The sequence below is a fragment of the Mus pahari genome, chromosome 8 (assembly GCF_900095145.1).
Source record: "Mus pahari chromosome 8, PAHARI_EIJ_v1.1, whole genome shotgun sequence".
Lineage (NCBI taxonomy): Eukaryota > Metazoa > Chordata > Mammalia > Rodentia > Muridae > Mus > Mus pahari.
In genome coordinates, this window is record NC_034597.1 from 22,599,634 (window position 1) to 22,616,448 (window position 16,815).

Sequence of the window (16,815 nt, forward strand, 5' to 3'; positions counted from 1 at the left end):
CACACACACACACACACACACACACACACACAGAGAGAGAGAGAGAGAGAGAGAGAGAGAGAGAGAGAGAGAGAGAGAGAGAGAGAGAGAGAGTTGTTCCTCAGACAAGATTTCCTGGCATCTGGCAAAAGGCGGGTGTAAATAGTAGGGCCAGGGTGGGCACAGAGAATACCAGGTTTATGAGACCTTTACTGACTGAACAAAATCCTGTCAAGGTGGGGTGACCTGGCCAGGTGGGCAGCCAGTGTCCAGTGGCTCTCACCTTGACTGGGTACCTTTTCTTCCTCTTTTTCAGGAAGAGTCACATAGGAGAATGTCTCTGGGTTAGAAGAGACAATTTGGTCAAAGTTGATCTTGTTCATGCTCCGTTCATAGTCCAAGTTCACTTCTCTGGCCAGGCAGCTAAGATGCTCCAGGACACTGTCAGAGAGAGGAGACAGGAGGCTCACACATACTGCTGAGCATACATTATGGATGTAATACAGTTTATATGTAATAGACACAGATCGAGGGCCAGTGAGAAGGTTCAGTGGGTAAAGAGACTTAGCGCCAAGGCTGATGCCTTGCAATCTGAACCTCAGGAGCCACATGGTGGGAGGAGAGAACAGACTCCCTAAAGTCATCTTGTGACCTCTACATGTACTTATGTACTTTGGTGTGTGTGTGCGCACACACACACACACACACACACACACACACACTAAACAAATGTCATTTTAAAAAGAAAACATTTAAATTAAAATAATTGAACCAAACTATATCTCATAAAATGGTTAAGTATATAAACCCAACTGATGTAGGATAATCACACCAAATCAGCCTTGAACACAATATTTTGACTATCTTTCCCATCCAAATAGGAAAAAGGACACAGACGCCAGAAATGCCCACGGAGAAGCAGGAACGGTGGTCCATGCCTGTGGTTCTGGCACCTGAGTGGTGGGTGCAGAATTGATGTGTTTAGAACTGTCTCAAACTACCAAAAAGAATTTAAAAACTGTATAGAGACTCTATTCTAACTGGCATACAGACATTTGCAGCGACATTTGGTGGACTCTAGGACTGAGTAAATAAGCCAACGCATGTTCAGCAATGGACACTACTCCTCTTCAAGTGAAGAAGTTCTGATTCTGTGGAGGTCAGAATGAGCCATGTGGTGCTACAGTCAATACGAAGGTATCACTAGGGGCTCACACTTTGAAAAAACAGATAGACACAGAGAAAATATGGAGGTATGAAGAGGTGCTATATATAAGACTAACTATATCTAGAAAAAATATTTCCCCTAGATCTGTCTGTGCTAAGAATTTCACAGGAGTCATTTCTCAGTAGCAATGAATACATTGGTGCCTAAATCCTGGCATCTAAATTCCCCACTAAAAGCAACAGGGCCTTCTTGGAGGAGAAACCTATTCCAGAGGCTGGAGAGCCCTCAGTAGTTAAGAGCAATGTCTGCTCTTCCACGGGGCCTGGGCTCAGTGCACAGCACTCATAAAGCAGCTCACGGCCACCTGTGACTCCAGATCCAGGGGCTATGATCCCCTCTTTTGGTCTCCATGGACACCAGGCACACACATGTTACATCTATATCTACATCTATAGCTATATCTATTGATATACACATATACACACACATAAAATGAATATTAAGTCTTTAAAAGTCCATTTCAAGCCGGGCGTGGTGGCACACGTCTTTAATCCCAGCACTTGGGAGGCAGAGGAGGCAGATTTCTGAGTTCGAGGCCAGCCTGGTCTACAGAGTGAGTTCCAGGACAGCCAGGGTTATACAGAGAAACCCTGTCTCGAAAACCAAAAAAAAAAAAAAAAAGTCCATTTCAAGACTGTATCTGGGAAAATACAGACTGAGCTGAGGACCTCCCGCTATGCCAGGAAGTATGGACTTATTCAAAGCATGGTGAGAACATGGCAAAATGGTGGGAGATCAGCCTGAAGAGGACGTGGTCCACATTTCAGCCCGGGAAGTGACAAAGAAGCTGCAATGTCCTCTAACCCTTTCAACCTAGCAAGAAGGCTCCGCAAGGAGGCTACTGGAGACCGTCAGGCAGGGCTTAGAATTTAACGACTGGTGCCATCAGCAAGTGGCCCATGCCAACATGATACAAGTTAGTGTTATTTACAAAGAGGAATCTCAACAGAGAAATGCCTCCATCAGATTGCCTGTTGCAAAGTCAGTAGGACATCTCTTTATTAATGACTAATGTGGGTGAACCCAGCCCAGAGCCACCCATGGGCAGGTGGCCCTGAGTTGTATAAAAAAATCAGGCTGATTAAGCCCTGAGGAGCAAGCCAGGAGGTTCAAGCCAGTAAACAGCAATCCTCCACAGACTCTACTTCAGTTCCTGCCTTCAGATTCCTGCTGGGCCTGAGTTTCTGCCCTGAATTTCCTCAGTGATGGACCTGGAAGTACAAGATAAAATGAACCCTTTCCTTCCCAAGTTGCTTTTGGTCATGGTGTTTTACCACAGTAACAGAAGCCTCATGACATCACCCCCATAGAGATGTGTCAGCGATTGCTCTGGCAACACCACCCACAAAGGGGTCCAGGGTGGCTGCCGCACACGACGCACCTCTGCCCCTTGCGCATGCGAGGTGTGCTCAAAGCCCACTGCTTTATCTTGCTCAAGCTCTGCTCATTGATGACCCGCCGGCCCTCGGTGGGCATGCAATCCACGTACAGGTTGTACATCAACAGCGCCTCTGTGTACTTGCGCAGAGCGTTGGCCTGGACCACGCGCTGTGTGAACACACGTGGATCCTCAGCACAGAAGAGGAGCTGGATCCTCGGGACCCAGTACTGGGTGGCCAGGAGCGGTGGCCTTCCTGGGGATTGTGGGGGCGGGTGAAAGAGGCACACAGTCAGGCTCTCTGGGCTTCTGGCCAGCTGTGCCTCAGCAAATTGTCATTGTTATGGTGTGTGTGCCCCCCCCCCCAGCCAAATATGTGAAATGGGCAAAATGGCATTTCCTGTTTTGCCTACTTGATAAGGTTAACACACAGATTTATGCATGTGAAATATGTTGTAAACAGTAAAGGACCTTGTACTGACAGGAGTTGCATAGGGAAAGCTCTTCACCTGTCCCGTTCTCTACACTACTCTAGGCAAACAACTGATTAGGAGGCCTCGGTTGCCTTTACAACACCATGCCGAAAGTCACTGGGCCAGGAGCTCACAGCCAAGATGCCAATCAATGGCCATTTGCCTTCTCTAGGTCCTCTGTTTCAAACTGGTGAGGGGCAGACCCTGATTAATAACCCCAGGAAGGTAGACCTCAGGGCTGAGTTGGTGGGATCGGGCCGCAGTCATAGTTTGGGCCACCCAGGGAAGGCAGGCGCAGAGTTCATACCTGCGGGGGTGACCCCTCCATTCACAATGGGCATCCCCATCTCATCGCGCACTAAGCCTCTCTCGTCAGTTTTCTGCACCAAATACAGTTTCTTTTCCTCATCGTAGTCAAGGACGCCAACTTCGCACCATCTATAGTCCAGTTCCTGACTCTTGGGGTCCTCTAAAACAGGGAAGGGACACCCCACCAGTATTCTCTGCCATGGCAGTGGTGAGGAGTTTCTGAATGTGGCAGCTGGGGTTGGGAACGGAGGTCAGAGGTCACCTGACTGCTGTCTCTTCTTCCAGGATAGTTTCTGGCTGCAGCTGAGCAGGGGACAATCCTGCTTCTTCTCAGAAGAGCTGGCCTCTGAGGAAGCCTTAGTCATGGGGGGACCTAAAAGGACTGGGCCTCTTGGCACAACCCTCGCAAAAGCAAAGAGACCCAGACTGATGGGGAACCATGACAGGTGTGACCAAACAAACACCTGGTGGGCTGAGTACAAGCCTGGGGCACATCCCTGCAACCCCGGCTGACTGCAGGCCTGGGGCACATCCCTGCAACCCCGGCTGAGTGCAGGCCTGAGGTGCATCCCTGCAACCCCGGCTGAGTGCAGGCCTGGGGCGCATCCCTGTAATCCCGGCTGAGTGCAGGCCTGGGGTGCATCCCTGCAACCCCAGCTGAGTGCAAGCCTGGGGTGCACCCCTGCAACCCCAGCTGAGTGCAAGCCTGGGGTGCACCCCTGCAACCCCAGCTGAGTGCAAGCCTGGGGTGCACCCCTGCAACCCCGGCTGAGTGCAGGCCTGGGGCGCATCCCTGCAACCCCGGCTGAGTTCAGGCCTGGGGCGCATCCCTGCAACCCCAGCTGAGTGCAAGCCTGGGGTGCACCCCTGCAACCCCGGCTGAGTGCAGGCCTGGGGTGCACCCCTGCAACCCCGGCTGAGTGCAGGTCTGGGGCGCATCCCTGTAATCTGGGCCACTTTGGGAGACAGATGCAGTAGGATAGCAAAAGTTCAGGGCCAGACTCGGCTACAAAGTGAGTTCAGGGAGAGTCTGGAAACTGTCTACCCTGTCTCTGGACAAAAGGTTTTTGTTTTTGTTTTTGTTTTGTTTTGTTTCTTTTTTAAAGGGAGGTAGGATAGGGCTGGAGATATGGCTCAATGGTTAAGAGCACTGACTGCTCTCAGAAGACCTGGGTTTGATTCTCAACACTCACATGGCAGCTCACAACTGTCTGTAACTCTAGTTCCAGGGGATCTGACACTGTCTTCTGACCTCTACTGAAACTAGATACACACACACACACACACACACACTCATGTACACACAAACACACAGTATACACACACACACACACACACACACACACACACACACACACACAAACCAGGACTATAAACAACACTGTTGAGGGCCCATCCCAAGGGGTCATGATGGGTGAAGCTAGGTGACTCTGTTTAAGGTGGCCAAGGTCAGGTAAAGCTCTCCCCAAAGCACCTCTGGCCTCTTTGTATCAAAAGAGGGAAAGACAGGGCAAGGTCAGGAACCACTGCTCTGCCCATGCGCTGCATGTCTGCCAATCCTTGTGACTTTGGGGCTCACTTCTGCCTTGGGCCCTTGCACTGGCCATTACCTCTGCCTGCCGATTAACTTCCAGCTCCTCATTGGAGAAGCATCTCTGCTTCACATAGCATCTCTGGCCAATGCACTTTCTAACCTGTTGTTCTTTTTGTATTCTTCACCCCAACTTGGCCATGCTGTTCTCAGTTCCCTAAGGGCAGGAGCCATCTTTGTCCTGTCTTAAGCACAACTGAAGACTTGGGACAAGGACTGAAATAGGTGCACAGTCGGTATTAAATAAGTTATTGAAACAGTAAGATGCACACATAGTACCCAGTAGAGTACTTCACAGCCTGTAGTGGCTTAAAGCAAGCTGGGGTTCTCCAGCTTGGGTTAAGGAAGAAAGGACTGAGATTCTAGGAAAATGCTCCTGCCTCTGCCATCAGATGTGTTATGGAGGCCAATTCTGTGCCCTCCCCGGCCCAGGTTTTACTTCGCCCCTCCCTTCCTGTGGTGCTTCCTTTGTGAAAACTTCAACCTCATCTTGGCTCAACTTATAGAAAAGTCTGTCCCAAGAGACTACCAAAAACTGTGAGGTCCCTGGCAGATGCTTTCTGTGAGCTGCTCTTTGCTCTAGTGCTCCTGCTCAAAGCCAGGACCCCAGGGAAGCCAGGAGGTGGGGACTCAGTGCCTTCAATGCAGCCCTATTCCATATGGCTTAGCTGCTAGCAACTGGAGAACCGGGGTCAATTTAGTTAAATTATCTTTGTCATTGAAGTCAAAGTGAAGGAAACACTCTGCGTCCTGTCTGCTTCAGATACACTGATTCCAGTGTTAATACATTTTAAAGATGAAACCTGTTTGCAGCCTGCTCAGTGAACTGCCATGGGTCTTGCACAGGACGGCAGGGTTTTAAAACCTGTCCTTGCTCCCACAGCCTGCCTTCCACCTGGTTACTGGGTAACTGGGTCTGCTCACACCACAACCTGGCCATCCACCCCAAAACATGGAACAGAGTGGCCTCCGATCCTCCACAGCCATCAGCTCTTCTGTTGCCAACCCCCAGACCATACTTGAGACTCTTCTTAGGAGGCTACACGAGACCAAGTCATGCAGGCCAGAGTGGCACCTATGTGTACCCTGTCCCTGTTCCTGATGGCAGGCAACTGGAGATAACCTCTGTGGCCATCACAGCAGACTGGGGGCCGTTGGAGGAACCATGGGCACTCTGTAAACAGATGTGGCAAAGGATAAAACATGCCAGTCTGGGTGGTGTCCCGTGGGTATGTGTGGAAAGGGTGTGTTTGTGGTTGTGAATGTGTAACTGCGGACGAGATACATGAGTTCTAATGGTGGAGACCTGTTTGAACACAATGACATGATTGTATGTGACAAACTATGCATTTATTCTCCTGTGGGCCAATGTGTGAAGTCCATGCACGAGAAAGAGCAGAGAGCTAACTGAGAACAGGAATTGCAGGGTCTGTAATTGTGTCCTTAAACATCTACATCACTGCCAATAAAGGATTCTCTTGTGTCTGCTCTGTGTGTGTATGTGTGTGTGTCTATGTATGCGTTCATGTGTGTGTGCATATGTTCTTTATGTATGTGCATATGTTCTGTATGTATGTGCATGCCTGTGCATGTGTGTATGTTCTGTGCATGTGTGTATGTGCATGTGTATATGGCTGTGTGTGTGTGTAAAGATAAACATACCTGTATACACGCTCATGGATGCCAAGGAGGGCTATCAGGTGTCTTCCTCTGTTGCTTTCTGCTGTTCCCTGATGCCAGTATCTCACTATCTCCCTGAACCTAGAACTCACTGATTTGTGTGTGTGGGGGGGACTTAGGCTGGCATCCAGCAAGCCCCCATGATCTCCCTGTCTCTAGCCACACCACTAGTACTGTGCTTATGGATGTGCCCATCCACCACGCTCTGCCTCTTACATGGTGTTAAGGATTTGAACTCAGGTCCTCATGCTTGAGCAGCAAGCGTTCTTATCCACTGAGCCGTCTCCCTAGCCTCCCAGTTTGTTTGAAAATCCCTGACAGCACCTAGCTGTTCTGTCCCCAGCCCTCGGGACAGTGCTGTCCTTGCTGGTTGCATTCTCTGCCTCTGTGTGGCCGGATCCTTGGACTGCATCACAGCTGGGGGATTTCAACAGATACTTCAGCCCTCCTGGCTACCAGATCCCAAGGGAGCCTAAAGGTCTTGGCCAGGGGTTGCTGGGACAAGACAGTTCTGCCACCCCTGGGTGGTCCTGCTCACCGTGCCCCAGATTGTCGTCTGTGGGAAGAAGGGCTTTTCCAGGGACGGGCTTCCTGCTTTGTGAGCCTGGCTCCAAGCCCATGTTGAGCCACTCCGTGGGAGTCCGGCAATCAAACTCTTCATTATCAAACACCTTGGAGAAAACAGGCAATGGTCCAATGAAACAGTTCCTCTAGTGGCCAAGCAAAACCACGGATGCTTCTGCAGCCTCCCGAGCTCAGGTGGTTCCAGGCGGTCCTAGACTGGTCTAGAAGACCCCTGCCACTGCCATTGGCCCACCGTGTTTGAATGGGGTGTTGCTCTGGGTTCACATCTGGCCAAGCCACTCAAGGCTCAGCCTTGAGGATGTTCGGGGTCTCAGAGGAAGATGTGAGCTCTCTTGACTACTGTGGGGAAACACCAAGCTCAGGCCTAAGGGGACAGATGGCTCTGGGATTTCCTCAGAAATCCATGCTAACCAGAAACAACAGAGACTCGGTGCTGTCAGCAGACAACCTTACTCAAGTGATACTCGTCCGGACTCTGCTTCCCACAGGGACTCCAGGCAAGAGAAACACAGGACACAGAGGATGGACAGAGAGGACAGCAAGAGCCAAGGCCTGGCTATGCTCCCTCTTTCTCCTCTCCAGACTCAGTTTCCTTGCTTGTACCTTGAAGAAGTGGTACCAAACCCCTCCTACATCCCACTCTCCCCATTTCACAAGCTCCCGCCCTCAGGAGGACTCTAGTCAGGGGTCTGTATACCACTGTGCATTTCAACCTGGCTGCTCATAGATGCCCGTGACCAGGGTTGGGGTAGGGAACAGGCACATAGGCTGTCCAGGATTCCAGGGAAGAAGTAGGGAATCGGTAACCTGTTGGTTTGGGGGCCACTCCTGCTTCAACCCGGGATGTTTAAAACACCCGGGGTGGGTTCTGATTATTGCGCTGTGTAACAGATGAGTGCCTGTGACTGGAGTGGGCATGATCTCACTGGGATATGACACCTTAAGCTGCAGCTGGGGTCCAGGACTGCTGTGTAGCACCAGGTCATGGCAGCGTGACTCACCTTCAGTGGGAGATATATGGGAAAGAGTGGGTCATGGCCCTGCTCGATGGTTTGCGGGTGCTGCAGGTCTGGGTGTCTGGGCATGAGCTTGTTAGAGTCGATGCCCTCGCTGGTCAACAGCTGCTCAATGTCCAGGCGCAAGTACTGCTGCTTCCTCCTAGCCGGGGGGGGGGGGAGGGCGGGGTTTACAGATGACAGCTCAGGAAGTAGCTTCAGGGATGTTAGTAAGGACCCAGGACCCCAAGTGCCACTTCTGTATTACACTGGCAGCCCCACTTCAGTGACTTAATTGCAACCCTCCCAATTCCACAGCAAGGAAAGCCACATGTGCCTATTAAAGGAGAGTTGTTTGAACATTTCCACAGGCTCTGCTGCCAGGCTGGCCACCTGATGGTCTGCAGTGCCCCGCCCCTCTAGCCTGGCCGATGCTACCTCCCTGGGACAGGCATCCCTCTCCAGCTCTCCAGCGTACCTCTCAATCTCAATCTTCCGAGGGCACTGGCCAGGCAGCACCTGGAATGGGACCTGCACTTTGGGCTCATAGGACTGTAGCGGGAAGTCAGTCTGGGTGAGCAGCCGCGTGGTGGCACCAATGACCTGCTGCTCCACACGCTCCTGAAAGTCCTCAGGAATGACGAACGATTCAACTACGGGAAACCGAAAGGTCAGTAGCCGAGGGCTCAGGCCAGGGCCAACGGCACATCCTCAGAGAGGAGCCAGGCAGGCATCCCTGGGGTACAGGATGCTTAGGCCTGCCTGTGGCCTGGCATGGTCAGGGAGAAATGAGAAACCATGGGCTCTTCTGCCCACCCAAGGCCAGCATGCTTGCTCATTCCCGCTCAAGCTCAACCAATTATTCTAATACTGGGGGCCAGTGCTCAAGCTGCAACATTAGTGAGGTTCTCAGCTGGAAAGGAAGATAAAGTGGAATCCTTTTCTGCTACTTAATCCCAGACAGCCACGGTGTGTTACACATTAGTGTCTGAATCCACACGTTCCAGGGGTGTGGCATCCTGGATACTGTAGGAGTGAGTGGTCTCCCTGGGACCCTTATGCCACCAAGTTGTTGACACCCTATCAGAAGCCTTAATGGGACAATCTAGTAATTTAGCAGGTGATCTTCCTGAGATGGTCTGCTTTGAATTATTATATAATCTGTGACAGGTTTGCCCTTATTTAGCAAGGCTGTAAGGGATTCATTTTAGGAAAGATTCCTGCTATTTATATGCTTTTCTTGCTATTATTAAACATATATGACAATCACTAAGTAATCGCACACCCCTTTGGAGCCGATCTCTGCAGATCCATGAAGATGTACTATCTTATAGTGATGCTATATAGACAAATAGATGACTTCTTAAATCTTAATGATGAGCCTATAAGAATTCCTAAAATTATATCAGTGATTATTAAATTCTTTTATAGTGGGACTGCTATTAGGTCCTTTTCTGATCATCAAAACTGCCACAAGAACTCTGTCAGTGGGAAGAGGGTCTTAGATAGGTGGACCTAGCATCCCAGCTGGCCAGGACGGGGGCATCCTGTACCACAAGGTGCTAAGGGAAAAGTACCAGGTAAAGCAAGACCATATGGATAAAGAAAGGGCGTGGGAATATGCTATAGAATTCCACGGGCTACTGCTCTCCCCTATGTTCTGTGGGACCCTGGTACCCCACCTCCTCTCTGGAGTTAAAAAAATAGTTCTACTGCATAAACTAACTTTGGGGGTGTCCTTTGGAATCCCACAGAAGCCCAGGCTAGTATCTGAGGTTAGAGGCTTGGGTGACTAAACAGACAGCTATCCGTGCCTGCCGAGGCCCCTGACAGGCGCCATGCTGGGGCCCGCCCCTTTGGATGCTCTTCCTTCTGTGGGTAGGGGCTGAGCCACTGGCCTTAGCCATGGCCCACTGATATGGATGCTAGGAGCATCAGTCACATCCTCCAGAGGCTGAGACCTGTGGCTTGTCACCTGGACCCTAGGAGCTTGTGAGCTTGTGGGGGAAAAGCTAGACCCTTGTATAAGCACACAAATACCCATGGCTGTGATGTTTTCCGTGCCATTTTAAGGGTTCGTAGACTCGGGGGGGCTGACAGGGATGTTTTGGACAGTGTTAGGAAAGAGCCAGGCCTTTCCTCAGGTGGACATGGGACAGACGCCTGGGACCATGGGGCATCTGGACCTGAGGGACGGGTGTACTGTCTGTTGGAGGAGGGAACCAATAAGGCTAGGTTCCTTCTATAACCTGGACTCCACCAAAGCCATCTTCTCTGCCTCAGGCCTGCCCCAGGCATGCTCTGAGACATCCCATGAAGCCCACGGACAGTCTCCTGTCCTTTCGCAAAGATCTCTCAGGCACCTACCTATTCCAGGTAGGTGCGGCTCAGGTATGACCTCGGCTTCCCTACAGCCCATATTCTGGGGGAGAAGAAACTCAAACCCTGCTGAGCCCCCCCCCCCATAGAGAGAACTGTGGCCCTCGGGGGCCTGAGGCTAGTGTCAGGCCTCACACACCTCTGCTGAGGTAGATGACGAAGCACTCCTGGGAACTGGGCCTTTGCAAAGCTCATAATTCACTAACACCATTTCACCCTTGAGGAAAGGGAGGCTTCCGGCCAGGAAGAGGTTACTTCCATGAGACCCGAGGTAGTCTGAAGGCCCATTACCACTACCCACCCAATGCTCATGCCACTGACCTTTTGGGGTGAACTTGTCAAGGTCAGCTTGGCGAATCAAATTCTGGGACATGTAGGGGCCACAGCACACATTCTGAAACAAAGCCCAGAGCCCTGACTGTGTACAATCATTCCGCCCAGTCAGGACCCAGGGTGACTCCAAGGCTGGGTGTTTCCAACAGCCCACCAGAAAGCACCCCAGGAGTACGGGGGTGAGCTTGTACACATTGTTCAGAGGCCATGGGCTGTCTGACTGAGGCCACCCGGGACGTCCCTGGCTGCTTCCTTCCTTCCTTCCAGAGAACACGTCAGTCTATGTCTAAGGGCCAAGCCCTCCTGTCTTTCCCCTGCCTAAAATATTCCTAAGGCTGCTTGGACCAACAGGGAGCCGGGAACTCTCTTCTGGTTCCTTCCTTCTGTCTTCCCCCAGGTCCTAGCATCATCCCTTCATCTCTCCGTTCCCGTTCTACGCCCACTTCTTCACATGGTCCATGCCTTCTCAGGGCCCCAGCAGCTCTACACTTGCATCCCTCCCTGCTTTGACCTGCCCCCCAGCCCCTGTCATTTCCAGCAAGTGCAGCTCTCACTTTTAGATCTCACCCGTACACCCCTTCTTAACCAGAACGGGTGCTGGGGGGGGGCGGTTCCAGAGGCCATCCCAACAGGGATGTGGACGTCTTAGCTTCGCTCTGTCTCCAGTGCTCGGTCCTGGGTCTAGCACATAGGAGGAGCTTAGAAAGGAATGAAGAAGTAATGGACCGAGGAATGGGGTAGCTAGGAGGGTGGGCGGGTGGCTAGACAGATGGAACCGTCGGGAAGTGAACCGATGCGCTGACACTGAGCAGAACAGAAAGGTGGGTGACTGGAACCTTCATAGAGGGATCAGGGGTGGGGAGGGACGGCTGCCGCACTCACCCCAAGCTTGTCTAAGGTTCCAGGGCTGAGGATGTCAGAATAGAATCCGCGCTGCTTCATCAGGGGGTACTTCTTATCAGTGCCTGTCAAAGGCGACTTCCTGGGCTGCCCTAGGTCTGTGAGGGGTAAAGGTGGGGTCCTGGGGTCAGGATTTAAGGGACTTCTTTCTGGATTATAATTTGATTCTTGTAATATCTTCTCCAGGCCATGGCTTTCAGGAAGCCTCCCCGGACAGTATCCTGGGCCCTGAGAGCTGCTGCTTGGTTCTTCTTTATTACACTCCTCCATGCTGTTCTTCAGAGAGGTGTCCCAGCCGGAGCTCCTAGGAAAAGAGCCAGTGTCGTTTACACTCGGACAGCCTCTGTGTCAGCCCAGTTAACACTGTGATTCCCAGATGGGTCAGCCTGCCTCTCCGCCTCAAGTCCAAGTCTGCCGTTCACGGGTAACACAAGAGGACAGACAATGCCAGGAGTCCCACGGGTGACAATGGCTCTCCTTGAGAGTCAAGGGCTGAGGGAAGGAAACTCTGTAGATGCCTCTAACGCAGTGCCTTCCCAACCTTCCACTCTTCCCCTTCGGTTAGCCAGAAAGGCCTGCCTTCCCTGCTGTGGGAGATGAAGGGGCAGACTCAGAGCTCACCTGCCCTGTGAAAGGTTTTCATAGAGTCAGAAGCTGGTCCAGTGCCCTAGCGCAGACCTGTTGGGCTCTCTTCTCCTCCACGTGGGCATAAGGCCACGATACCCATCCTACACCCATGCTTGTTCGCTCCATCTCTCCCATATCCCAGGAATCAGAGGACTCTGTGATCTTGCCAATAGTAGGCCAAATATAGCCATCCCTATGGATCCTCCTATAAGCCACGTAGTGACGTGGCATCCACTGACCCTGACTGAGAGGGTCAGCTCAGCTCAAGGAATGTATGCCCTCTTGTCTTCACAGAGGGCATAGCAGGTGGCCCTGGGCCCTGGGCACATCTACCACCTTGAGGAGAAGGGTTTGCAGGTCATTATTAGCAAATCCTTCCAAAATTACTGCTGCTTTTTTCACTACCCCAAAACATTATCATCAGGAGCAATCCTCAAAGCAGGAGAATGTTACAGTCAATCAGATAAATGTGTGGAGAATGATAGGGTTTCATTTAAGGATGGCTCGGGAATAAAAAGAAAGTCTGCAGTCACCTCAATAAAAATCTCAATAAAAAAAATCATGCATGTGCGTGCACGAGTGTGTGTGTTTTGTATAAACGTGTGTCCATATGTGTCTGGACATGCTCAGGTGTGTGTACACATAGAGAGGCCAGAGGCTGAATTCAGTCATATCCCCCCCAGACTTCTCCGTATTCTTTGTACATTTACTTAGTATGCGTGTATGTGCATGTGCCACAGACTATGTGTGGAGGTCAGAGGACAACTGTTAGGAGTCAGTTCTGTCCAATACGTGGGTCTCGGGGTTGAATGCAGGCTCCATGACAGGCACCTTTCTTTCCTCACTGAGGCATCTTGCAAACCACATTATTATTATTTTTAGACAAGGGATCTCACAGAACCTAGAGGTCACCCGTTCAGTTAGGGTGGCAGGTCAGCGAGCTCCCGGAATCCACCTGTCTCTGCCATCCCCTAGTGCTGGATTTACAAGTGTGTGCGTCATCACACCGGGCTTTTACACGGGTTGGGGATTTGAACTCAAGACCTCACGCATGTGCAGCGAGCACCATACCCGCCGAGCCATCTCCCCTGCACAAAAGAAACAGAGGATGGAGCTGGCAAGCCCGCATCTCATTCTGTCACCTCCTCTACACACAGTGACAAAGCAACCGGGCGCTTGCAGTATCAGCCGGTCATGGATGTACTGGGGGTGGTCCATTCTCCGCGGGACTTTTACACGGCGGCAGAGCATCTCATCCACAGGGTGGACCTACATGGACCAGCCTTGCACGGCAGCCCAGCAGACGATGAGGTGGAAGCCATTTGAGGGGCAGACACAGGCAGGCGGGTCTCTAGTACAAGCCTTGGACTCTCTGCATAAAGGCTTACCATCCTCTAAGTAGGCAGACCTGACAGGCCTCCCTGTGGAAACTACCCATCCCCATCCCTGGTGGCCAGCTGCCTCCTAGGGCAGATACTAAAGTCTGGTCTACCTGTGGGACACTCGCTGCCCTTTTCAGGACAACAGAACAGAAAAGGTGACTCCCTGAGGTCCAGCTCCCTCATCCTGTAAACCCACAGACAGCATCTTTGAACAAATCAGCATACACACAGCTGGGCTAGAAGAGGCCAGGGTCCCATCTCCATAGGAAAGCATCTCAGTCTCGGCTTCTCCAGCCAGGATATTCAGTGTGCCTGGCCTGCTTTACTGGGACATGGGAATAACTCCCTCTCGCTCCCCCTCCCTCCCCCGCCCCTCCTTCCCCTCTCTGAGCAGGTTGTAGGAGGAGGGAACTCATTAACACAGCCCGAGAGAGCTCAGGAGCGTGGGCTGCAGACTCAGAACCCCCCCCCCTTCTCCTCTACTTCCCAGCCCATCACAACAAAACTCTTCCAATTCTGCCCCAAGGTTGGGCACCTACACAGACCAGTGTGTGCAGGAATTGTAAAGACAAACTTCTGCCGTTTTACCATGGGTGACAAGGGCCTAGGCCTGGGACTGAGTGTGGCTAGCTCGAGAGAGGACATGATTCACAGCAAGACCTCTGCTGCTGGTCACCCTGGGAACTACCCCCCTTCCCCCCCCCCCCCCTTTGTGTAAGGAAAGAAGCTGGTGAGACGGCAGGTTTGTTCCCAGCAGGTCCAGAACTCGGAACAGCGTTGTCGGGCTTGTGGACTCATTTCATAACACAATCCCGTTTTAAATCTATGTGGAAATGGAGGTTATTCTCATTTCTCAGGGTCGAGAAGATGAACCCTCCAAAGGTCCCATGGCCTGGTCAGTGCTTCACAGTCAACAAGAGGTACCCACATGCTCAACCATTCGGCTGAATGAGTGTGGGGGTTGGGGAGCACAGAGATGGGTGGTCACTGTAAACCCACAGATAGCACCTTTGCACCGCCACCACCGCCACCACCATCACCACCACCACCGCCATCACTGGTTCAAACAAGGACACTCAGGTCCAAAGAGGTATATGGAGAAGCCCTGAGATGTGTGGAAAATAGCTGCCCAAGGAGGGCCTGAGCAGGAAGGCTTCCAAATTACCCATCTGCAGACTCAAAAAGTAGCCGGTGCTTGCATCCCTTTGAAGATCGCACGGTACAATGCGAGCTCTCATTTGGCAACCAATATGACCTTCAAAGGATTTTGGAAGTCTCTACCTCTGCTGAGACTACACAGCAAGCAGCATAGTAGGTGGTCACTTCTCTCACAAGCTTAGGGCTTCCTTCATCCTTCTGATGTAGTCACGTGAGGAAAACTGACTCTGTGCCCACAGCTTCTTGCACCACTGAACACAGCCTGAAATTATATGGTACTTTGTTCTTCCCTGCCTGCTGAACAGGAATTTTCAAGTAACATTGATCTCTGGAAACTGGGTGCCTACAGCGGGGAAACGCAGGTCCCAGAATGCATTTGCTGAGTGGCTATGTGAACCAGCAAATCAATGAATGGGGTTTGTAAAGGAAGGGATGGAACCCATCTCTGTAACAACTCAGATAAAGAGAGAGAATGGGTTTCTGGTAGGAGGAGGGCATTGTGTCACACACTCCCTGCATAGTAGGATCCGAACCCCAAACGTTGCGGTAAGTTAGGTCTTAACAGCAAGGCCCTTAAGTGCCTTCTCCTATACCCTATTCCCACAGTCCGACCCCGGCAAGGCTCGGTAGGGGACCCTCGTCGGGGGATGTGGGAAAGGGGGAGATGGTGATCTTAAGAGTGCTTTCTCCGTGTCCACTCACTTCTACGCCTTAATGAATTTTCCCCAACCCAATCATTCCGCCTCCTCACGGACCTACCGGCTCCCCTAAACAGCAAAGTTTTCGGTGCCTGCCGTCTCTAGGGAGGGACGCTGGGTCCGTTGCGAGGGGGCGGGACCATTCGGCACCGCGGGCGGAAGCTTCCGGCTACGAACTTCCCCAGGACTGCTCCCCCCCNCCCCCCCCCCAGAGGTCTGGTTCTTCAAGGCAGAGGCCGGCCACGCTGCGCCGGTCCGGAGGTGGGCGTCTAATTCTCAAATTCGGACTGCATTACTCACTTCCCTCTTTAGGGTCCTCTAACAGTAAGAGACAGTCAAAGGCAGCATGGCAACTTTGAATAGTGGGCAGGGAAATAGTGAATTAAAGGCACGAATGGTGGCTCAAACCTGTAGTCCCCAACATGCGGAGGCAAGGTGTCCTTGATTATATCGCAAATTTGAGGACAGCCTGGGCTCCCCGAAACCATGTCAAAACAAAGCTTCTGTGGCTGGAGATTTCCTCATTTTGTTAGAGGGTTGGCCTGTCTGCGGACTGGTGGTGCACACCTCTTATTCCAGCAGTAGGGAGGCAAGAAGACCAGAACTTCAAGGTCATTCTTGGCTGTGGATATAAGACCCCATCTCAAACAACAACGTGACATCAACAGTAACCAGCTACTAAACACCACAGTGAAGATGTGAGGAGATTGTGAGTTGGAACTTGGTGTTCAAACTGTAGCTGCAGACAGACGGGTCACAGCACTGTGTCCACAGAGCACTAGCTCTGGGTCTCTGGAGGCTCGGCTCACAGGCCACCCTCCCACCCGCAGTCCCAGCTTCCTGTTGCATCTGCCTCCTGTGGCTGGGCAGTGGCTACACTTTCATCAGCCTCCCGGATAGTAGTTGTCACCGTCTAATGTCTGCATCTGCTCCACACGGGGCATAGGTTCTTGTTGTTTCCTGACTAGTCCTGAAGACCGAGTAATTTTAAGTTTTCAGTTGTTTCAGACCTGTCTCACTATGTTGTCCTTGCTGGCTAGGAACTGGCATAGACCTGCTGGCCTCTTTTGTGATCGTAGTTATTGTGGTATATAGGGGACTGTCCTTGTTTTTTTTTTTT

General features: G+C 51.7%; 1 protein-coding gene across 1 annotated transcript in view; it reads right to left on the minus strand.

Moving 5' to 3' along the window:
* Dnah1 (dynein axonemal heavy chain 1) overlaps positions 1-15,788 on the minus strand; it is a 64,174-nt gene extending 48,386 nt beyond the window's left edge. The window contains exons 1-9 of the mRNA XM_021203042.2: positions 15,757-15,788; positions 11,813-12,134; positions 10,919-10,991; positions 8,697-8,871; positions 8,225-8,381; positions 7,177-7,309; positions 3,366-3,527; positions 2,589-2,841; positions 263-420 (exon numbers count right to left, since the gene is read on the minus strand). Coding sequence (XP_021058701.1) covers positions 263-420; positions 2,589-2,841; positions 3,366-3,527; positions 7,177-7,309; positions 8,225-8,381; positions 8,697-8,871; positions 10,919-10,991; positions 11,813-12,100 — 1,399 coding nt within the window. The 5' untranslated portion in view covers positions 12,101-12,134; positions 15,757-15,788. The remainder of the gene's footprint in view (positions 1-262; positions 421-2,588; positions 2,842-3,365; positions 3,528-7,176; positions 7,310-8,224; positions 8,382-8,696; positions 8,872-10,918; positions 10,992-11,812; positions 12,135-15,756) is intronic.
* Positions 15,789-16,815: the final 1,027 nt, after the last annotated feature.